The sequence below is a fragment of the Batrachochytrium dendrobatidis genome, assembly GCF_000203795.2.
Source record: "Batrachochytrium dendrobatidis JAM81 unplaced genomic scaffold BATDEscaffold_15, whole genome shotgun sequence".
In the NCBI taxonomy this organism is placed as follows: Eukaryota; Fungi; Chytridiomycota; class Chytridiomycetes; order Rhizophydiales; genus Batrachochytrium; species Batrachochytrium dendrobatidis.
In genome coordinates this window covers 232326-255550 of record NW_006281113.1, presented here as the reverse complement: position 1 = coordinate 255550, position 23225 = coordinate 232326, and the positions used below count along the sequence as shown (strand labels likewise).

At 40.4% G+C, this 23225-nt stretch overlaps 9 protein-coding genes across 9 annotated transcripts; 4 read left to right on the top strand and 5 right to left on the bottom strand.

Moving 5' to 3' along the window:
• Nucleotides 1-182: 182 nt before the first annotated feature.
• BATDEDRAFT_20862 (uncharacterized protein) lies at nt 183-1748 on the top strand. Its single transcript, XM_006682087.1, has 5 exons — nt 183-716; nt 802-941; nt 1023-1215; nt 1298-1456; nt 1549-1748. The coding sequence occupies exons 1-5, from the start codon at nt 211-213 to the stop codon at nt 1733-1735; spliced, it is 1185 nt and encodes a 394-aa protein (XP_006682150.1). The 5' UTR covers nt 183-210; the 3' UTR covers nt 1736-1748.
• Nucleotides 1749-1797: 49 nt separating this feature from the next.
• Nucleotides 1798-2073, bottom strand: BATDEDRAFT_6988 (uncharacterized protein; the record flags this gene model as incomplete). The annotated part of the gene is made up of 1 exon (XM_006682058.2): nt 1798-2073. A coding segment is annotated over one exon (276 nt), but the record flags the coding sequence as incomplete, so codon positions are not given.
• An 831-nt stretch (nt 2074-2904) lies between these two features.
• On the bottom strand, nt 2905-4424 carry BATDEDRAFT_14212 (uncharacterized protein; the record flags this gene model as incomplete). The annotated part of the gene is made up of 3 exons (XM_006682060.1): nt 2905-3188; nt 3339-3930; nt 4269-4424. Coding segments are annotated over 3 exons (1032 nt in total), but the record flags the coding sequence as incomplete, so codon positions are not given.
• A 1625-nt stretch (nt 4425-6049) lies between these two features.
• BATDEDRAFT_92002 (uncharacterized protein) lies at nt 6050-7161 on the top strand (the record flags this gene model as incomplete). The annotated part of the gene is made up of 5 exons (XM_006682245.1): nt 6050-6181; nt 6352-6503; nt 6573-6679; nt 6798-6817; nt 6904-7161. 5 exons carry the CDS (start codon nt 6050-6052, stop codon nt 7159-7161), a joined length of 669 nt encoding a protein of 222 aa, XP_006682308.1.
• A 964-nt stretch (nt 7162-8125) lies between these two features.
• BATDEDRAFT_14334 (uncharacterized protein) lies at nt 8126-10020 on the bottom strand (the record flags this gene model as incomplete). Its single annotated transcript, XM_006682074.1, has 4 exons — nt 8126-8331; nt 8402-8602; nt 8679-9262; nt 9350-10020. Coding segments are annotated over 4 exons (1662 nt in total), but the record flags the coding sequence as incomplete, so codon positions are not given.
• Nucleotides 10021-10885: 865 nt separating this feature from the next.
• Nucleotides 10886-12500, top strand: BATDEDRAFT_33748 (uncharacterized protein). Its single transcript, XM_006682162.1, has 2 exons — nt 10886-11466; nt 11726-12500. Exons 1-2 carry the CDS (start codon nt 11050-11052, stop codon nt 12218-12220), a joined length of 912 nt encoding a protein of 303 aa, XP_006682225.1. The 5' UTR covers nt 10886-11049; the 3' UTR covers nt 12221-12500.
• Nucleotides 12501-12612: 112 nt separating this feature from the next.
• BATDEDRAFT_30781 (uncharacterized protein) lies at nt 12613-14061 on the bottom strand (the record flags this gene model as incomplete). Its single annotated transcript, XM_006682151.1, has 3 exons — nt 12613-13193; nt 13250-13253; nt 13366-14061. 3 exons carry the CDS (start codon nt 14059-14061, stop codon nt 12613-12615), a joined length of 1281 nt encoding a protein of 426 aa, XP_006682214.1.
• Nucleotides 14062-14799: 738 nt separating this feature from the next.
• Nucleotides 14800-15785, top strand: BATDEDRAFT_36094 (uncharacterized protein; the record flags this gene model as incomplete). The annotated part of the gene is made up of 2 exons (XM_006682167.1): nt 14800-15461; nt 15535-15785. The coding sequence occupies exons 1-2, from the start codon at nt 14828-14830 to the stop codon at nt 15783-15785; spliced, it is 885 nt and encodes a 294-aa protein (XP_006682230.1). The 5' UTR covers nt 14800-14827.
• Nucleotides 15786-15875: 90 nt separating this feature from the next.
• Nucleotides 15876-18594, bottom strand: BATDEDRAFT_92052 (uncharacterized protein; the record flags this gene model as incomplete). The annotated part of the gene is made up of 5 exons (XM_006682205.1): nt 15876-16681; nt 16797-17420; nt 17493-17968; nt 18051-18109; nt 18217-18594. 5 exons carry the CDS (start codon nt 18592-18594, stop codon nt 15876-15878), a joined length of 2343 nt encoding a protein of 780 aa, XP_006682268.1.
• Nucleotides 18595-23225: the final 4631 nt, after the last annotated feature.

Genomic DNA, 23225 nt, shown 5'->3' with positions numbered 1-23225 from the left:
TAGAATCTGTTTATTTTATTGTCGAGTTTCGGTTCTTGAACCAACTCGAATATATTTAGGAATATCACTAAAACCAAATTCAGTATCAGTTATGTTACAATAGATTCCATGATTGCATTCATCTGGTTTATATACACATGATTGTCAAATATAACTAATACTTGTCACTTTCTCCATTCAATATTGAAACTGATTTAGGCAGTCAAAAGTATGGTGAGTACTCCCTCGGCAGCTGGAAAAAGATCCATCGATGCGGTTTCTAGCAAACAGTCTGATATTAGCAGCAAGAAAGACAAAGCAGATGAATCAGTTAATAATGCATCAGCATCTTTAAATAAACGACCTAAACGAGCCTGTTCTTCAAATCTCAGCTCATCTAATATCCAGTCAGACACTGCAACCTCCACCAATGTCGCTCTTCAGGAAACCAGTGATTCCAGTAACCCAACTGTTGCCATCACAGAAAATCCTGTTGATTCCTCTCATCAGCCATGTTACACCAACACTAAACTGCCTGATACGATCAAGTTTGATCCAACACCTGTTGGAGCAACCAAGTTTATTGCATGGAACGTTGCTGGTCTGCGAGCTAGCTTGAAAAAGGACATGATGAGGTACATCGAGGCTGAAGATGCTGATGTGGTGTGTTTGCAAGAAACCAAGATGAATGCATCGTTGGATACTAGTATGTTTAGTCGCAAGCAATATCCCCACCAGTTGAGTTGATTGGCTCTATATGGTTTAATCTGGGTCTGGCCAGATTCAATTTGTTGATGAGTTTGATGGATTTGTACCATTTAGATACTGGTCGCATTGTACTACCAAAAAGGGATATTCCGGCGTGATGGTTCTTTCAAAAGTCAAGCCCTTGTCAGTAGAATACAAAATGGGCCATTCAGCCATTGATGATGAAGGCCGATTTGTAATTCTCGAGTATCAAGGTAACTCGGTCATCTTTTGCTTATCCAACAATCTCATTTTCATGGATTGAATCTTTTATTGATATGTATCGTGTCCACTAGACTTTTACTATATTGGATGCTACATTATGAATGCTGGAGCCGATTTGGGTCGTCTGGATTTGAAACGAGAGCATTATGTAAAACTGAAAAAGTTTATGGGTGAACTACAGAGTAAGAAACCAGTGATTTGGTCTGGAGATTTGAATGTTGCTCATACAGAAATCGATTTGGCTCGTCCAGCTACCAATACAAAGTAGGTATTGATATTCAATTGGTGATTGCATTTCGCTGCATGTGCTTTTCACTGATGTTTTGGATAAATTATGCTTCAACAGGTCTGCTGGCTTTACTCCCGAGGAACGCGAGGATTTTGGAAACTTGTTGACTGACCTTGACATGGTTGACTCGTTTCGGCTCAAGCATCCTACAGCTACTGGAATGTACTCTTACTACTCATTTCGTCATAATAGTAGGGCTAATAATGTTGGATGGCGGTATGTCAAGTATTTGTCCTGTATTCTCCCATTCAACTTTAATTCAATCTGAAGCTAACCGTAATTTTTTCAAATGGCATGCATTTGAATAGATTGGATTACTTTGTCGTCTCCAAAGCATTACAGGATGATATTATTGAAGCAGATATTCGATCAGAGATTTACGGAGCTAGTGATCACGTTCCTATTCTATTACTACTAAATCGCAGTTTGGGGTCATCAGTTGTTGAGCCCATCACCAAAGAAGCCAAACTATTCCCACTCTTTATAAAAAAATAAAGTCATTCAACTCATTTCTTTAATTTTTATTCAAAAATCCAATACTAACAAGAGCCAGTGTGTTAAAGGTTCATTTTTGAAATCAGATTGGTGAGCAAGTCCTTATACTCCCATGTGTTGCCCATTAAGCGCTTGAAACGCAATCCATTAAGAGCCAAATTAGGCAAACGGCACACTTCCAGCTCAAACTGGATTCCTTCAAGATCGCATGTAGCAACCAGATTAGCAATACTATGCTTAACACCAGCATCTTTGAGAACACGTACGACTTCGGCAAAAACCAAATCTGGCTCTTTGGTCGATGTGGTGTTGAGAGAAAATGTGAATCGCGCTGTTCTGGGGCCTTCTGCATCTTGTTCAAGACGTTTTTTAAGCTGTCCGATAGGGATAGGTTGTTGGTTGGCTGAATCATCGTCATTGTGACTATCTTGAGCAGGACGCGAAGTGCCCGAAGCCATTGTATGGGCACGAGTACGACCGGCAGGCTGAATTGGAGGAAGAAGTTGAGGCACACCTGGAGGAACAGCAGCAGTTTGGGCAGATGCAGGCTCAACAATTTTAGGTTTGAATTCTCCAGCGATTTGAGCAGTTCGTGAACGAGCAGAGGGAACACGTCCGCCTGCTCGAGGAGGTGGAAGTTCCTTGATGTTTCCAGATTCAGTTGTTTCATTGTTTGTGCTACTGAAATCTTCAGATATAGGTTTGGCTGCTGTGCTTTCACTACCAACAATTTCTTTACGCAGCTCAGTAGCTGTCATTGGAGACGCAGTCACAGTTGCACGACGACGATGGGACGATGATGCAGGTCGCACACTCTGAACAGTGGAAGGAGGATGATTGTTGTTTCCAGGTGCAGCGGCAGTAGCAGATGTAGCAGTTGGAGAATGTTGTGGCGATCCAAACGGCGCGTTTTTAGGCGGACTGGGCTCGGTAGCACTTTGTGTTGCATTATAACCGAGAGGTTCAGTTGCATGGCGTTTATGCTCATCGCCCTCAACAGCACCACCTTCCTCATCAATTCCAATCAAATCTGTTGCTTTGCTGGTTTTTGTTGGGGCTTGAGTAGATGACTTTTTATGCGAAGTAGCATCTCCACTGGTGTTTGGAGCAGCTGCAGTAGAAAGACTCGATGTGGCCAAGGCACTGGAAAGCGTATTCGACTGTTTTTGTCGGAATCTCTTATCAGCTACAAGATAATATGTGGCAGCTAGTGGATCGTAATCTCCATCCTGCAGCGATTTCTCGACGCTTTGCCTTTCCAAACCAATTTCTTCAAGTTCGTCAAGAACCATTCGATGTTGTTCGGGTGTCAGAGTAAATGTCAGTGCGGGAGATGGTTCAGAAACTTCGTTTTCGTAACCTTCTGTATACCACTTATCTTGCAGAATCTGATCCAGAGTAATTCGTTTAGTTGGATCAATTACCAGCATTTTTTTGATTAGACGTTCACAATCTATTTTCACAGACATGACTGTTATTCAACAGTCATATGATTTCATTGAATAATGGCATATCGTGATCTAGTAACATATGCAGATTTGCACTGTATTTGGTATACATTTCCAATTTTGATCTTGATATTTGTAACAAGTGTCGTACATACCTGGTGACATGTAGAATGGCACTTTAAACTTTCCCGAAATCACGCGAGCACGCAGCTTTGCCAGATTGGATCCATCAAATGGCAGCGAGCCACATACGAGTACATACAAAACCACGCCCATGGACCACACATCAACCTCTGGCCCAGAATATTCTTTTCCTTGAAAAAGTTCTGGAGCGGCATAAGGTGGAGACCCACACCACGTATTCAATCTTTGTCCGGGAGCAAACTGGTTTGAAAACCCAAAATCTGCAACCTTGACATTCATGTTGGCATCAAGCAAAAGGTTTTCGGCTTTCAAGTCACGATGAATTACATGCATGGCATGACAATATCCCAATGCCGAGACAATCTCACGAAAGTGTTTACGAGCTTCCTTTTCTTTCATTCTCCCATGTGCCACAAGGTAATCAAATATTTCACCACCTGATACGTATTCCATAATAAGATAAAGCTCGTCTGGAGTATCAATTACCTCGTAAAGGCGCACAATGTTTTTGTGATTGAGGAGCTTCATTATGCGTACTTCACGAAATAGTTTTTTGGATGTGGCTTTGTCTAATTTGGTTTTATCAATGATCTTGACAGCTACCTATCATATTGATTAATAATCAAATTCGAATAAACGGCTTTAGCTCAGTTCAATTGCTGTGGAAATAGTATGGGTTTGAAATCACTGTAAAGCATTTCAAAATTTGACAGATTTGAAAACAATGGCTTGGGTTTTGCTATGTGATAGATTCTATTCTACATAGATCTGCTTGTGAAGCATATACCCACTCTCACACAAAGTTTCTAGGATATACAGGGATATCCTGCTAGGTTTTACAAATAATACCATCATAGAAATTCAAAATCTTTCAGCTAGCCACCACTCTAGAGCATACCCTATCTTTACAGTATGCTCAAAAAACGGCATAATCACTCTACCTTTTGAGAAGTCAAAATATGTGTAGCAAGCCTCACTTTTGCAAAGTTTCCTTCACCAATATTCTTCTCAAGGTCATAGTAACCAATAGATGAAGCTTTTGGCTTGTTGGCACGCTCGGTCGTCGTGCGGTTATAAAATGATTCTGTTTCGGCCATTTACGCGCGCACTACAGATCAAGGTGCTTATATCGATTTGTGTATGAAATCGAGGTTCGGGATATAGTCGAGTTGCGAGATGATGTAGGAGATGGATGTATTTAGGAAAGAAAAAGATGCATTCAAAGCGTCTTTATAAAATCGCGAAACAAGCTTCAATAAAAGTAATATCAAAAATGCTTTATTGAATAGCTGTTACATTTACACAATATATAATTTTTAGTAGCACCCTTCAAAATCTTTGTACAATTAGCCATAGTCACGTAGAATGGATCATTTTGTATTTATCTTGTAAAGATTGCCTTTTTTGCTTTGGAATAAACAATGGCTAAATAGTCGTTACGCCTTTCTACTAGACACTGCCTCTTTAATAGACACTCACAATTCTTATATATCTGGAATCACACATCGCGCAAAGTCATTTTGTATTATGCTAAAATAACTTTAGCAAAACTTAAGAATAGGCAATATGTAACTGTATAATGAAGCTCAGCCTCGAAACATTGTTTTTTGTTGACCAGTTGGAAAATCGTGTTTAATGAGTAAATTTGTAGCCTTGTGAAATAGTATGTTGTATAGAAACAAGTGTGCATTGGAAAATGTTCTTCAAATATCGGTGTTTAGAAAATCTTGAAACATCAAAGCATTTACGGTTTTCCTAATCAACCTCTAGACATAGTGATCATATGATTGACACACTATAGTTTTAAACTAATCATCTCCTTTTTTGGCATACCTATATATCGCACGATCACCAAGCACACTCGTACAATTCAGATAGAGTTTGACTACTTTCAATACCATTCTATACACACTCATCTCTGCTGTATCTAAATCTCATACTTTCGCGTTCTAGTTCAAGAGAACACATTACATGTCTTGGGAATGCAATTGCTACTTGTATGCCAATCACTCAATGTCTACTTGTAATGAAACAAGAGTTGACAATTGAACATGAGATTTACTGGAACTGTGATGTGAACACTACTTTAAACATTTGTTTAGTTGGTACAAAAATAAGCAGATACCATTACACTATCAATGAGTTCAAGAGCATGACATGCAATAGAGTTGATGAGAATTGGCTGCTTGTCATGTGCTTTAACATTCTATTTTACGTGAATACAGCTGCAGGACAGAGATATGAATAGATGTGGTATTTTGATACTAGTTTGCCTGGTTGTTCAAATATTACTTGAATTGAAAGAGTATGTTTGGTCGCATCTATCTCCATGCTTGGTATACACATGCTAGCAACCCATTGTACGGCATGGATAACTCGATTGAGGATTGCATTGTTTTCCTATTTTATTTACATTGGAATGAGATGTGTGATTATATGAATTTAAGCCCAAGCCTACATACTAAACAATTGAAATGACATTGGCTAAAAAGGGTTTAATCAGCCAACGACAAGGTTTAAATAGGCATTGGCATAAATCGACCAGTTTGAAAGAGTATATACAGGGTTGAAGGATTTATACTAGCAATCGAGTTGATTGCATAGTCAAAAGTGATATAAATACACAATTTGCGAGTTTTTCTTGTCTACATTAGAAATAAACAAACTTGTATTTTCAACTTTATTCACCAGACGCGTCGCATCTACAAGTTTAGATATAATCATGTCGGATTGGAATAAACATCATGGTGTAGGAGCTACACTCCTTGAAAACTGGGTCGAGGAGCGCTCAGTTGGAGATACTATTATTAAAGAACGGTCTGATATTTGTCAGCTGAGTCGAAATGGACACAAGGTAAGATACATGGTCTAAACCAAGGATAGTGTAAATGAAGCAAGTTGGAAAGATTACCACCTTGTGTATAATGTTTAAATTTGCTCAAGTATATACTGCTCAAGTGTATTGTTTGGGTGTGAGGGCAGAATTCATGTCAACTTACTAGCAACATATTCAAATAATGCAAGGATCTTCTTACTCACTCAACCGACACACCACAAGAACCTATGCAAACAACAAGCAGGGCCTCTTACAAACTAGTTTCTCGCAGTGATTTGGCTTCTCAGACTGTAGGAAAACGGCGACAGCTTATGGAAGCCGAAATGCTCAAGATCGCCATGTAGGTCTTCAATAACACGTCAATAATCATACTAATAAGCATTCATATTGCTGACAAGATGTTGTGTAGATCAGGGCAAAAATCGCAACCACAGATAAACGAATCAAAGCAATGGGAGTCGACTACCATGCATGATTTCTGTCATTCAGACGTGTATCCACCACTTGTAAAATTAGGTAGTAGAGTGATTCAATTTGCCAAATCATGGCAAACGTTTTGTGATGATAAGCCAAGTATTGGGGATGCTAATATGTGTTGAATGGGATGTGGAAATTGATGATTTTATCAACATAGGATCGAAACTCCCAGATCAGGTATGATGGACGAGTTTTAATTCTCATGCTTCAATGTGTTTGTATATCCAAATACACAACTAAACTATCTATTATGGAGGAAACAGAGTCAGAGTGACAAGTATGCCAAGCCAATTACTTTTTGGAGCGATTACGCAGCAAAAGGATCTGGCACAGCGGTTTGCTCAACACCTGCAAAATATCTGCATAAACAAGGATACAGTCAAGAGCCCAACAATAACGAAGTGGTTGGACATAGAGCTGGACAGATTCATGAGATGCAAGCTTCAGATGTGCCAATTAGGTTTGGCAAGCATCCCACATTCAGCTGCCCTATTCACGAAAACAGATTTGAAAAAGAATAAAATATTGATATGTGGTATAACCAGATTGATTTCTCGCCACAAAAGTACAAATAAAATAAAAACCACTAAAGTATGTAGACTATTTAATCTAAATTTAAAAACACAAAATTATATAATGCATATAAAATGTGCAGCACAAGGGAATCAAATAAACTAAATCTACCATTGATCATCGCCTAGTACCCTTACGTTTCAAAAACCGATCTCGAGCAGAATCAATCTTTTCCTGTCGCATTGTTTTATCCTCATCACCAAGTGTGTTATGCTTGCCGGCAGGATGTAGCTGCAATCTTTCATGAACTCGCACTGTAGGCACTGCTGGCTCTTTGTCAGAATCCCCAGCAGGGTGCTCGGTATGATGTTGCTCGTCAATGACCTCTTCAACAAGATCAAATCCAACAGGTATCGTATTACTGCCATCATCACTACCAACATCCTTGTCCGCCTCGCTTAAAATGCTTTTCCGAGGTTCATTTCCCAGCAACTTGCTCACATTCAATAGCTTTACTCTCTGACACAACACCTCTACCATTGAAAAGTTCACACGACTTACTATTCGCATACATGCCCGATTGACGTACTGAATATCATTGTAAACTACCCAATCAAGTTGATTCATCTTGGCTATATCCGAGCTATATAGCGCAGATTTTTGATGAATATACAGTGCAATTTGTTGTGTGCTGGTGTTTGACAGTACGATAGATGCTAGGTATGGAATGAATATGGGTCGCGTTGGATGACGCTTGGAAGTATTGGGATAAAATGCAGTACAGATTGATTTGAGAATTGATATGGTGTTGGGCGTGTGATTTAATGCAATCTCATCCACTGCTTCTGAATTGTGATGATCATGATGTTTTCGTTTACGATCTTTGTGGTTGTAAAGATCATCTTGATGGTCGCGCTTATGATGATGAGAATGTAAAGTAGTCTTGAGTGCAGGACTATTGCCATGTGCCTTTTCCCCTATATCTACATGCAATTGCAATCGCTTCATAATATCAACCAGCTGAGATCGAATACTTTTTGCGTTTTTAAGTGCTCTGTAATGTAAATAGTTTTGAATACACCAGTCGCGCGAATAGCCTTCCTTGACCCATGCGTTATATACCTGCAAAAGTGTCATATGGTCTCCAGAATAATGGTAAAAGCGTTGATGTGCCTCATCTAAATGTCAAAGATCCACAAAAAGAGGTTAGTTGATATTTAAATCAAAGTATAATTGAATTAGACTGACCTGCTTCAGACTGACGCTTTTTTGATCTTGGAGTGGAGAAAACTTCTTCGCTAGATAGCATTGCTACGATAGTCACGACATCATATGCGCAGTGGAAATCTACGGCAGCTGATATAAGTGCACGAGTCAAAAACGGTGAGCAAGGCAGTTCACTCATTTGTTTGCCAAGCGGTGTCAAATGCCCATGCTCGTCTACAGCAGCTACACAAAAATAAAAAAATGCACGGATTGAGTTTTAAGCCAAATCCAAATACTAACATGGGAGAAATGTACTTACATAGTAGAAAAAGTTGCTTAGTGGCTGCAATAACCAAGTCTGGATCAGGTGGATCGATAAATTCAAAATTCAAAACATCATCAATTCCCATTTTTTTAAGCTGCAGCACAGTTCCCAGTAATGAGCTGCGTTTAATTTCAGGCACAGTAGCTTTATCCATTTCTTCGAATGCTTCTCGTGAATATAAGCGGTATACTCTTCCATGTTCGGTGCGACCAGCCCGACCAGCTCTTTGCGTTGCGGCAGCTTGACTAATAGGGACAATTACTAATGCATCCATATATGTTTGAGAATCATACATTTTTTGTTTTACAAATCCGCTATCGACTACATAGCGAATGCCCGGGACAGTGACAGAGGTTTGAGCAATGTTGGTGGCAAGAACGATTTTTCGGACTGTAGGAGGTGGTGGATGAAATATGGCACGTTGCTCAATACTTTCGAGTGTACTGTAGATTGGATACACGACAATATTGGAAACATCATTGTTGTATCTGACTGTGCTGTAATCAAGATCCTGGTGTGCCTCCATAATTCTCTGCATCGCCGTCTCAATTTCTTGTTGGCCAGTAAGAAACACCAATCTAATTCAAAGTATTGAAACAGGGAGTTTAGATTCGCAACCAAAGCATAGCCAAGTATTTCACGCTTGCAGACTACTGAAAACCTACATATCTCCAGGTTGTTCTTCACAATGAATCTGCATGCATGTTTCTACGCATCGATTAACAAACGAAGCCTTTAATACAGCAAAATTCATATTTTTTTGCCAGAGGATATCTACAGTAAACATGCGACCAGGAACAGAAAAGACTGGACAATCGTTAAAAAAAGACGAAAACTCGTCGATATCTAACGTGGCACTCATGATAACAACCTTGAGCGCAGGTCGTAAACGACAGGCTCGACGCAAGAGACCAAACAAAATGTCAGTTTCGAGACTGCGCTCATGGGCTTCATCGAGAATAACAAGATCGTAGGATGTGAGTTGACGATCTGCGGTGCATTGACGAAGCAGAATGCCATCGGTGACATAAGTGAGTCGAGTTGATGCAGAAAGACACTTTTCGAAGCGGACAGTATATCCAATGAGATCACCGAGTTTTGTTTGGTGTTCTTCAGAAACCCTTGTTGCAGCAGAGATGGCAGCTATTCGTCTTGGTTGAGTGACGACAATGTTGTGAATGGAATCTGAAAGATCCTGAAGAATATACTGAGGCAGTTGAGTAGTTTTACCACTTCCAGTATCACCTACTACGACTAGAAACTGATATTCTTTGATAGCAGCGACCAATGAGTCTCTATACTGATAGATGGGAAGATTCTTTTGTAATTCGTTCATTGATTGCGTTGGTTAAATTTGGCAGTCCAAAACGTCCACTTTGTTCATGTCCTCAGGGAATATCAAATGTAAAGTTGAGATGACTCTAGTCAAGGCTGTATGCAACCGACAGTTGGACGACAAGACTGCACAGGATGCCGTATTACGGGAAGCTTGACAGGAATTGGTTTGTGTGGTTACTTGCTCTATGAGTGTAAAAACGTAGTAATTCCTACGCAGCCTGTCTGGACAAATGTTACAAAGTTGGAACGAGACGCTGGTGATAAAGCATTCCATACAGCCCTGCGTAAAGCATCCCGACACAGATCATTACTAGCAGGAATGGCTGTAGGTGAGTTATTCACTGTAGTTGAATCATGAGACAATCATCAACTCATTCTAACATTGGTGTATTCATATCAATGTAGTCAGTGGGTGTGTAGGGATCTGGCGAGGCTTTTTTTTCTAGTTTCATTGGTTTATAATAGTCTTGCAGTTGATAATAGTCTTTTACAGTTGATAATAGTCTTTTGTAGTTTATAACACAGGACATGAAACCCAAAATAAAATCATAAACTGTCATCCTTGTTGGATTGAATGGCATGATCATTTATTGTGTTTCCTGTATTACAGTGACAATCTGGCCTATTTGCTGAACCATCTATCGATACTGATTCAACACAGGACAATATCACTTGTCGAGTCTAACAATGATTGCTTGCTGGTGTTGGTCTTGCTTCGAGTCTTTCGCGTTTCATTCATATAGATGCTAGACTCTATATTATAGAGTCTGATCTCCATCAAAACTCTCCCTAAAACACAGCCACTCGTGAACAAAATGGCAAACTTGGAAACCACTTGTTTGCTATTCATATATTGCATCCATCTTAGACTAACTGGTTTGAGCAATCCTACTATAATCTTTACTACTGGCTGTTGGTCTTTTGGATACTTCCTATTGACTCACTTCCTGTTCTAAGCTGATAGCACTACCACCACTATCTGCAACAATCGTCCTCACCAGCTCTTGTAAACTATCACTCGTCAATAATGCTCTATTCACTGCTGCTCTCCTTGCAGCTGCTTCCTTTAACCGCCATTGCATTTTCTCTTATGGATTGTCGAACAATGTCTCGTGGCGGCTCTTCATCTCCCAATGCCGAGTCTATTTTGTCCGCCAACTTGACTGTTCAGGCATGTGTGGATATTTGTTCCAGCAATTCCAAAGCATTTGCATTGCTAGGTGGTGCTGCCTGCAGATGCATCACTAGCAAGTCTGCTCTTGAATCCACTACATATACGGTGAATATGCCCGAATGCTCTCTTGTTTGCTCTGACGGATTGCCTTGCGGTAGTTCTGTAGCGTTGAACCGATTTTCCGTTTACAACGTCACTGAGGCGTCATTACCACCAACAAATGGACCCCAAGACGGACCTGGTAAAAACGACACTGGCATTCCTAAACAGGTAACTTTATACTCTTGTAGTGATACACGAGCTCATGCTGGATTCTGTTGAATTGCAATCATTCTTTTGCTTCCCTTGACTCGCCCAGTCTGTCCTTTCGTCCCTTTTAGTCTGTGGCTTGAAACTGCTTCATTTAGTTATTATTTTCCTTACTTTCCACGTGGCCTTTTTCAACTGTCTTGCTGTCATGCCTCATCCAAACATTACACTCAGTCCCTACTGCCAAACTACTTGTATCTAACCTTTATTCTGTATTTAGGGGCCTAATAAAACAACAAATGAAAGTGTTGGTCCTGGAAACTCCATCAACCAACAGCAGATTGCTATCATTGTTGGTGTTCTTGCAGCCGTCCTTATCATCATAATTGTTTCTTTTATTCTCATCCGTCGCCACAGAAAACGAAAGGCAATCCCTGCTACACCCATGATCGACTCGTCTGGATCTACAGAATATTTGATCCCAAAACTCTTACCTCGCACTCCCAATCAACTCTATTCTGTCTACGCGGTCTACAAAGCACGGAGACAAGATGAGTTGTCATTAGGATTGAAACAGGTCGTTGCTATTCGAAATACATACTCGGATGGATGGGCCATGGGAACCGATTTGAGTACCGGTGCTGCCGGTGTATTCCCTTTGACTTGTTTGATCCCTGACAGAGAAAAAGCACCTGCCCACGCCTTGGCTGTTCCAGAGCGGACTCAGGCCTCGATACAGATTAGCATGATACCTCCACCCCTTACAGCTCCGTGAGTTTCGCATTAAGATTAGGCTATTCAAAAGTGTGTCCTATCTTATTTGGGGAGACTTGATATCGTTTCATCCTTGTATTTTTTCCAGCTCAATCAGTTTGTCTTCAAAGCGTATTTTAGGTTTAATGTCTAGTTGCAATTTTATATTACTTATCGACATGGTTGTCATCCTGTTTCACTTATGAATATGCCATTTGCTAATACCATCTCATCCCCAATCTAAAACAGACTGTGCTGCTATTTAGAGCATTTTTAAATGAACCGATATCGTTAATTGTATCAAATTCACTAGTCTTGTCATCACATGCTTAGTTTACAGGATATATAACATGCATTTTTATTGTAGTAGGGTGAGACCAGATGATGTCTGCCTACAGTGACTCAATGAGGGTGTCATTGAGCAAGCAGTTGAACATTGAGAATCACTGCCATGATAACAATCGTAAGAACCAAAACAAGAGCCAACAGTCCTGACCAATAGGTAGTGGCTATTCTATACAAAAATTCACCCACGCTCCGACTAGACCATCTGGTACGAGTCGATGAAATAGATTCAGGACTATTCTGCTGTGGTAAAAGAGAGTCCGTTTCCTCTGTACCACCGAGTGTGTTTCTCCGATAACTACGACGGAAACTATTACGAATGGTTTGAACAAGGTTTTCAGCAATAAGTCGAATGGATCTTTCTTGTGAAGGTTGATCAGATTCTTGATCAATTCGAATCTCTGTCTCGGTTTCCGTGTCAAGTCTTCCCATATCAGTAGAAACACTCTCTATATGACTTTCAATTCCCCCACTGTATACACTTCCTGTAGTCGATTCAGTATGAACCAATGTAGGTTGAAGTAGAGCCGATCTCAATAGGACTGAATCAGATATAGCATAGGATGTTGACCCAGATAAAGACCATTGAGCCTCTAAACAAAATTCGGATATGTCCAGTGTACCAGGAGTAGGTGTACCAGTTTCTGGATCTAAATCATAAAAATAAATAACACATTTCTTGTTCATCACTCATAGAAAACAAGACTTGCCTACAGCGATGATGCAATTCGATCGAATATGTAAAAGTATATCTCGTCGTTCGCCTATCCATCCGCACCCATGATCGCTATAAGGACACAGAATATCCATTCCATCCAAGACCATTTGCATACCAACGGCATCGGGCAGTCCATTCATTGCCATGCTCATGCTCACCTCACTTCGACAAAATGGACACGAGGATTGAGGCGGAGCTGAGTCGGACAGCGACTGGCTTGCTATGGATCGAGATGGTCTCAGCCACTGCCGAGCACATGGACTGCAAATAATATAGTTGCAACAAGGAAATCGCTTGGCCCGGTTGGGAATATGAAAGCAGAGTGGACAGGAGAGAGATTCAATTGCAAGAGCCGGATAAAGTGCATAAAAGGCTGATTTGCAAGTTGCTTCTGCTGGTGTCAGGGGTATGTATGATGGTGGAGTGTGGTCAATGTTAATATTGGAAGGACTGGTTATTGTGGCTGTTGGCTTAAGACAAGACATGGTTCGATGAAATGTTGGATGCGGAGTTGCACTGGATGCTGCTGCTTGATAGTTTATCAAATCCATATCAGATGTGGATGCAGTAGGAATTATCATGGGTGTTGATGGAGTCGAGTCCAATGCAATAGTAGTATATTCCCTTTTTTCTAGTAGCTTATCCTCTACTTTGTGAGTGTCTTGATAATCAAGCTGTACCTCAATAGGAGTGACCAGCAAGCCAGCGGTTCCAAATGGATCGTCTGCATGGTTCCAAGCCTTTTTAGGAAACTGATGAGTTTCTACCACATAAGTGAGTTGGTAGGCAGGCTTGGACATTGAGAAACCCAGTAAAACAGCAAGATGGTGTGTGAATAGCAAGAGTTTATAGAAATAAGGTTTTACTATTGTATTCACGTAAAATGGAACACTTGTATTTATCTTGCAATCACTGCATTGAAGTCAATGGTTAAATGCTCGTTGCTTTCCCATTGCAAATTGATTACATTTTCAACCCAAACACAGCGTCCATCATATGATGCGCATAAATCAAACTATTTCTTGACTCTGCCTTTTCTTTTTGAATGTATATTGTACAATCACCCAATTCATTCATTACAATTCAGATATTGAGTTTAACAAATTCATGTATCCTAAACCTCACAGATACGTTCTAGTTTAGAAAACAACGATTGCAGGTCACAGGAATACTACATGTCAATTACCAAAAAACCAATCGATTAAAGGGTTTTAAAAACAGTCTTGTCCAGTCAACTGACAGTCAACTGACATCATTTCATGAACTGGTTGTTTATCATTTGTATTTTGCGAATAGAATGATATCAACAACAGGGTTTTATCAACTAGAAACCACATGATGCAATGCAATGCAATGTTTGGTAAACATGAGTTTATCACTGCATGAATTTGGCACATTCAATCTTACATTTCATAGCCAACTGCTTGTGTCCTACTTAAACTAATGCTTAAGCAGGTTTAAATCGACTTTGAAATCAAGTTCAACTCGATGCTGATTGGCCAAATGCCAGTCAAAGTCCGCTCCACATTCAAGCCAGATCTACCCATCCATTCTAAAGATTAGTCCATGGCCGAGATACTACCTCTTGATAGTGTCCACTCAAAACCTGGCATGCACTCTATTTCTACTTCCTTGCCATTAAACCAGTCTGACATTCATTCCCTGTCTTCTGCTTCATACACCAGCCATTCATTATCAGCCGTCTGTGAACACCCTGTAGCTGCTGCTGCTGAAGATGATGCCATACATATCACTCATCTGCCATCACAACCTCAGCTTGCATGTGCTGATGCTACATCTACTCCAACACAACTGAACGCATCACCCAACCTTATTCTCTCAACGAGTCTGGCTAAACTTGTCGTCTACTTGGAATCTTGTATCCCACAAGGTCCTCATCTCCCACCTTCGTTTGGCACTCTCATGGCTACTTTCCATCGATATCTGACCAGCATCAATCATGCTGAATCCCGCCTTGCTCGCTCCAAAATAATGTCCAGTATCGAAACCCGTTTTGGCATCCCTGCAGCTGTATCCACTTTTTTAATGGCCATTGCTGGGTCAATTGCTGGTCAAAAAATACTGGCCAAATATCCTCATCAGGTAGCCACATGTGTCGGTGTCATCTACCCTGCTTGGTGTAGCATTCGCGCCATTGAACATCCTCGTGAGGATGACGACGAGCGATGGCTAACCTACTGTAAGGTTCTATCTGCTTTCTGTTACACTATTCATTGCATCAAATCTAACTTTGTATGGATCTACTGCTATAGGGTCCGTCTATGGTGTATTGACGCTTTTTGACCATATGGCAACTTACATTCAAAAAAAGCTGCGTATCTACTACATCCCAAAAATCGTACTCATGATCTGGTTGGCCAAATATAATGGGTCATTGGTAGTATATAGAAAATTACTTCGTCCATTCATGTTTTCTATACAAAAAGTGTTGGTGCAACGTCGATGGATTGAAACTCCATATAATGTCACCCAAGAACCCCAACCCTATATTTTAAAGGATTAACACCTTAATAAACTTGTTTCCACTTGTTATTCAGGCTGGATTTATTTTTAAAGCAACTATGGTGTTTGTAAAAAGTTGATCGTTCAATAATTATAGGTTGGGTTGGGTCATGACGATACCAGATGTACTGTCAGCTCTTGTTTGCGGTTTGGTAGTTTTTTTGGTAGTGAGCCTTGCAATACTACCAGCAACCCATTCGGTTGTTGTGCCAATGGCTTGGACAAGCGAGGTACAGTTGGAAATAGGTCCAGAGTGTGTTGCTACAGTTGGTAGGTGTGTTGTATCCACTGTACTAGGCAGTTCAGCTCGTGATGATTGCATATGAGTATGATATGAATGAGATGGTGGTAAAGCAAACTGACTCAGCAGTGCATTGGTTGATACCCATAGAGATGATTCAGTGCGATGCGCATCATAATTAGGCTGATCCTCGAGCGCGACTCCTATCGCAGGCATGGACTGTCCACTCGCCTTGTATCCAACAACTAGTGGCAATGATTGCGTCAGAGATTCCTTTGACATATGTTTACCTCCATTCCCAATGTCCATTCCTTTTATTCGCACTGCGCCAGTTCGAAATTCACCCAAATGTTTTGGAATCAGCAACCCTCTTGTTGCAGGCGATGACGTATCACGTACAGCCGTTCGAACAAGTGTAATGTAAATTCCGTTTGGAATAGATCGCTCCTCATCTGTCATGTCATCGTAGTCACGCTGAGAGGGAATATAGTCGATGTTGGCGAGATTTTCATTGGATGTCCATAAAATCCAAGCCTGTTCTGCTTTTTTTAATAGGTCTGATGTTGATGAAACTTGAATCAAAGGCTGAGGCGATGGCAATATTGACTGGGCTATGGGATCCGTATCCGACCCCATTTCATCCTGATCATCCGTATCTATCATTTTCAAGTATCCATATAGTGATGTATACACAATCAAAAGTTAGACTCGACCATGTTGAAACCCTTTGATATCCAAGCAACTATTCAACAATACCGACTGTAAACCCACCACTTTCTACACATCTGTCTTCCAAATCATACAAGTTAATTACTGGCGTTTCCTGACTGAATTCTAAAGCGGACACTTTGGGATCAAAAGTAATGGCTCGACTCTTTTTGGTTTGGGGCTTTTTGATAGTCACTATTGGCTCTTCGATCATCTGTAACCACTCGCGATTGATTTCGTCATAATCCTTGAAACCTATACCGATTGTAGCAGATGGTTTAGGCTTGGCTGTGATTTTGTATCTGTGCTGTGCAGCGGCTTTAAGATCTAACGAGGAGGTCTGTGGTCTGGATACTGAGCTGCTTGCACCAAAAACACGAAATCTTCTACGAGGAACAGAAATTGCACTGTATAATGATGGAGTGGATACACTTGGGTCTACCATTGTCGTATTTTCTGATTCAAGCTTCAGTAGCCCAACCGAATCTCGTGGGATTGTATCTCCACTGCCACTTTTTTCAGCATAACTTCCTGTTGAGAATGAAGGTCTGGATACACTTGCATCACTGTTACTTGAATCAAGGGAATGGTCTGATTTAGAGTCTTCGAAATGAATCATTTCAAGGGATCGACGGTTACGAATGCGTTGCTCTATTGTATGAAACACGGTGGATGAGTGGGTCATGGCTATAACCAATGCAGTAAACATCAATTAGCAATATTTTAACTTATTTGACAAACGTAATACATGCATCTCACCTTTACTTGGACCATCATTTGAAACTATGCAACTCTGAAGTTTGGAGGCAGTTTTAAAAGGCCGTGATTCTTCTGTGACAGATGATTGGGGAGATACTGTATTAGAATTTACCTTTTCTGCAGATGCTTGTGGTAGTAAACCTGTTGCCAACAACTTCCATTTAGATATTGAATAGGCGATTTTGCGTTGCATTTTGGAATTTGCTATGATAGTTTTTGGATCTAGATCCAAGGACTCGAATGGCTTATTGTTGGATTCAGAGAGATCAGTTATGCATGTGATTTTCGTATCTGGCTCTATCTTTAGCTGAATTGTTTTAACTTCAAGCTGCGACAGTGATTGGTTTGACGATTTATCAGAAACGGGTACAATATTATTGGACGATGATGCTGAATTAAAAACGCTGTCATGTTCAATACGAGTAAGCTTTGGCAGAACCAACTGAGGCGGAGTGATGTCAACCACTGTATCTGCACTGTATGTTACACCATGTACATCATTATTACCCATACATTTTAAAAAGTTGATTTTAAACACTGGATTAAATATGGTATCACCTATCGTAAAGTGGGATCAAAACAGCTTTTCGTTGACGCGATGACTCTGATTTGTAATTCTTGAAGCAGATTTGATTTACACCATAGTTTTGGTTATTAAAATCAATTGGAAACCAAGTTGATATCAAAATTGTTATTTCAAAAATCTGCAAAAAAACAAGGCTACCTTTTTTTTGGGTCGTGGTTCGGGAATATAGACTCGTAACCGATCGCAAGGAGTTTCTTTTGGGTCAATCAAGTCTTCATTCACTTCGCTCAAATCGGCTAGAATAGACGGTGTTCTGGTATATAAATTTTCAGAAACACTCCTTACAAGACATGAGTTTTCTACCTGTAGACGAGATTTTCCTGCATTGAAAACTAGTGATGATGCTGAAGGAGGTTTTGGCAATGGTAAATTTTTGCAGTGTTTGGAATTTGGTTGGAGAAACCCAGTGTATTGTCGTTCTGTGCTATCAGTGGGATTGGTGAGTAAAGGTTTGGTTGGCGTGGTATGATTCAATGCCGTAAGGCTAGCAGTTGCCGCCAAGGTTTCCAGCGACATTATTCTGTGAGTACGTCAACCAATAGTAACTACTAAGCGTGTAAGTTTAAAAAATGCAACCAGGTTTTGAGATAAAGTCTGGTCAACTCCTACAGGAAGTGATTGAGTCTCTTTAGAAAGTGCTATGCTTTAAGTCTGTGGCTCTGACTATATGGTATACGTATGTGAAGTCTGATCAGCCAAAGATTTAAAATCAAATTGAATCTATTTAATACTGCTGGTTGGTAAAATGTCTTGTCAAACAAGATCTTGGCAGAATATTATGTTTGACTTACGCTTGGTCACAGTGTATTTAAAATACTATTATTTGAATGATCTGAAACAAATCCAAACAAATTCAAATTTATATTTGCACAAAATCATATTGGAATTGAATAGTGGCTGGAACTTCCGGTTAGGCTGTAATGTATATAAACTTTGCAAGGGCGTATCCACGATTGTGTGAAAACGTGTCCACGCTATTTGCAATCCATAGTATACACACCATCTTGGATTTTAGAGTCGTATTCACGTAAAATAGAATATTTTTGTATTTATCTTGTAATGATTGTCTTGGAATAAACAATGGTTAAATATACGTTGTGCTTTTCTACTAGAAATCGACTTTAGTAGATATGATCAATTCAATAAACACAACGTCCATCATATGATACACACAATCAACCTATAATTTTAGACTAAAACCATCACTCTTTCCACTTTTAGCATAGTCATGCATTGCATGATTGTCAAGTTTGAGACCAGATTCATTCATTGAAACCCACATGTTTGGTTTGAGTGTTTTGATGTTGTCAATCAAACTGTGTACAAACTCGGATATGTTTGCGCCTTAATCCGAGAGAATAACGATTGCACGTCACAAATGCAACTTTTATTTCCATGCCAATCGGCAGGAGACCAGTCGACTTTGCTAGAGAACACTATTGTCTAGTAGATTTAGCACCAATTATTCCAGGAGACTGGCTGTTTATTATACACCAACACTCTTAGTATTTTACGTAAATATGGTCAAGAGCAGTAATAGAATATACCTTTTTCAATGTCAATAGATGATGTTTTATTGGATACAGTATCCTAGATATAAAGTTTTTTGTCAGGTGTATTCGAGTGAAGTCATAATATTATTCTGAGTTGTCAATACAAATGATGATGTTGGTTATGTTTTAACTCGACTTGACCATTTTCATCAATATACAAGCGAAATCCATTACTCATGTCTTTGCTTTTATTGCAAGACTACAATCTTGATAATTCAATTATTCGAAACACGAAGCAAAAGTGTTTCTAATTCCAACCAGACAAGACCGCTAATTTAGGGTAAATTTTCTTTCCAAAGTGTAGCTGTTTATACTCGACTGCTTCTAGTTGATTGCTAAAAACCAGACAGTTTCTATACTCTTTTAAAACATCTATTTTGTAAAGTAACCGGTATATACTAGGCGGTCTAGTAAATCTAAGCTGTTTCCAATCCACCAGTGCTCTAAACTTGCATCTTAATTGGATTGTAACGCCTTGGGTTCAACTTGATTCGCTACATCATAGTCGATATTGTAACTCTTATAATTGTACAACAACCAGCGTAAGTTTATGATTGAGTTTTTTGACTTGCAAGATTCCTTGTTTGTTCCATGCATGTATATTTCCCAACTTCATTGGACTCTTAGTCTAGTTAGCAACAGGATTCATTCTGAAACTGAGCGATTGCAGGATCGCCATGAATCAGGGGTATCTATGCATTGGGTGTGAATAGCCACTTTTGTATTGCATCAACAGCAAACACCCAACTGATTGCATTCAGACGGTTGTTGCCAGACTTAGTAGCAACCACAGGGAGGGTTGTGTTGCAAAATCCATTTACAATCCAGTGTATTCAAAACTCTTGGTGCTCAAATGGTCTAGTCTATATCACTGTTTTTACGGTTTCAATGTGATTGGACAGTCGCTATACCCCTTTGATATATGATCAACATACTAGAATGTACTTGGAGTTGGACAGAGTCTTGTCTAGTGCCAAGTGTTTTTGGGTGGGCTAATACTTGATTAGAATGGTGGCCTGAATGTGCAGTTTGATTGGTTCATTGGAATTCTTTGTAAATCCTCAATCTTACCTCATGCATTCTGGTGTCTTGAACACCTGGAGATGCATTCAATAGAATCTGCATGGTTGACATGTTGTGTAGGTTGAACAGACTACCAAGCAATTAGACACTGTCTGACAGGGTAGATTCAGCAGAATGCATAGCGAGACCATCTACTAGTTTTTACTAGACTGCCAAATGCTCAGCCATTCAACTTTCCATTGAGAATACGCCAAGTTCCTTTTCACTTGATATTGGGCTGATTTTCACTCGACTCTTCTAGTTCACTGCTTAGTCAGCCTACTATCCTACTACTCCCATCTCGAAAGCTTCATCATTTGTCTGTCCAACATTATCTTGAATCACGCACTATTCCTATTGTGGTCTATTATTTAAACTTGTACCTCACGCTTTGTCCTATTTTGTGTTTGTGTCTTCCAACTGCTGTGATTTTATTTGCTAGTCTTGTGCTTGTTTGCGATTGTTTGTCGTATCCCATCGGTTGGTTGTGTCTTGCTATCTTCTGATGCTTGTGACCCTATTGGGTGGAAGAATCTCGACATGTTTGAATACACACACACAATCCCTTGTTTGCCTGAAATCTCTGCTAGCAGTAAAACACGCTTCCTGTACTGTCTGTTCTCAAATCTTTGTCCAGCAGTCTGTGCTGCCCTGTTCGACTCGACACTAACCCGAGTCATTGGTGCCATTATTGTACTCTGTTACTCTTGACCTGAATCTACCATTCGCCTTTAAATATTGACCCTATTTCTCTAATTTTTCTTCATCAAGTCTTTATCTCTTGACGTTACCCACTAGATTCACATCAGCCTCAGTCTTTACTATCAAGACCAACCACTCCATATTCTAATCACTGATTCTTCATTATTACTCTAACCCACTATATTAGACATTGACCTACCAATCATTCTAATCTTCAATTCTTATTTTTCTAACTTTTAATCTCAACATTACCAACCATCAATAATGCTTTCTGGAAACCCTACCGACTCCATTTCTCTTATCAACGCTCATGCCGAAAAAGACCGCTTTTCTGCTATTCAGATGCACGAACAGCAGCAGCTTCATCATCTGCGCTACTCGCCATTATCTGACCAGCTCAACCAGCGACCCGTATCGCAGCTGTCGCAGCTTTCCTTTATCCGCCAGCAGGAAAGCGAGCATTTATCTCAAAGGCACTACAAGGCATCCCCACCAGGCATAATGGATCATAACACTTCTGGTGCAATCCATGATCATTCGGACCTGCAGGATATGCAGCATAGTCTGGGCTCGCACCTAATCAGCGTGCTTGGTCAGGACAATATGTTTCCAACACCACTTACCCAAACTGCTCTTCATAATACCTCTGCTTGCAACATTCCGGATTCCTTCTTGCCCGAGCATACATCTCGCTATGACACGACCAACTCGATTGAATCCAACGCTTTAGCAAGTCCATCCCTATACGGTATTTCTCCAAGAACTGCTTCCCCATCTCGTCAAATGTCAGGCTTCCCTCGCTCATCTGGCCTGTCAGGGTCCATATCAGCTTCCAGTGCCTCATTTGGACGAAAGCAAGAGTCGCTTAGTTCGAATTCCTTGTCAATCAACACTGATATGCCATTGCTCTTTTCTGCATCGCCCATATCATCTCCATTTGCTCCTGGTGCAGTTGGATCTCCTATAGGAGGTATGAGCAGCAACAGTGCGCTCCGTTATCGTCAGCAACATTTTGGCTTACCATCGCAGTCTGAAAAAACTTTTAATCTGAATTCGCCCATGGATTTGGCTTCATCTTTGCCTGGTCCTTCTTCTGGACTTCGTAGTGGATCCAAATACAGTGCCGATTCCCGCTCCGGCCTATATCCTGCAGACATTGTTTATTTGCAGCAGCATTTTGAAAAGCAGCATCATCTGCAGAGTTCTTTAGATAACGCTTTATTTCAACCTCATGGTTTGCAACACATGAACCATACACAACCCCAGTCAGATCTATCTTCGTCTGCTCCATTGAATCACTCTAGTAGTAACTTCAATGGTTTGTCATCTGCTGCTCGTCAACTGTTTCCTGCATCCACTCTATCTCCATTAACTTCAACTGTGGCTTCGCAGGGATCTGTTCGTCCAACTCAACGCAAACGATCCATGACAATAGATTCGTTCCACCCAGGCAACACCACAGACCCAATTGGTATTCCCTACCAGATGAATCTGCGATCCAATTCGGATGATGCACAAACCCACTCATCTGTTGGACCCACCACCAGTGGCAGTGGCAGCAGTGCTCCAAAGGTCAAGAATCCTACCCTCTACAAGACTGAGCTTTGTCGTGCTTGGGAAGAAACTGGATCTTGCAGGTACGGCACCAAATGCCAATTTGCGCACTCTTCTTCTGAGCTTCGTCAGTTAGATCGCCATCCCAAGTACAAGACTGAGATGTGCAAAACATTTTGGGAGCGAGGCAGTTGTTTGTACGGCAAGCGATGCTGTTTCATCCATTTGGAACGCACTGCTGCTGATGGTGCTGTTCCCACTGCCGCTGCGCTTGAA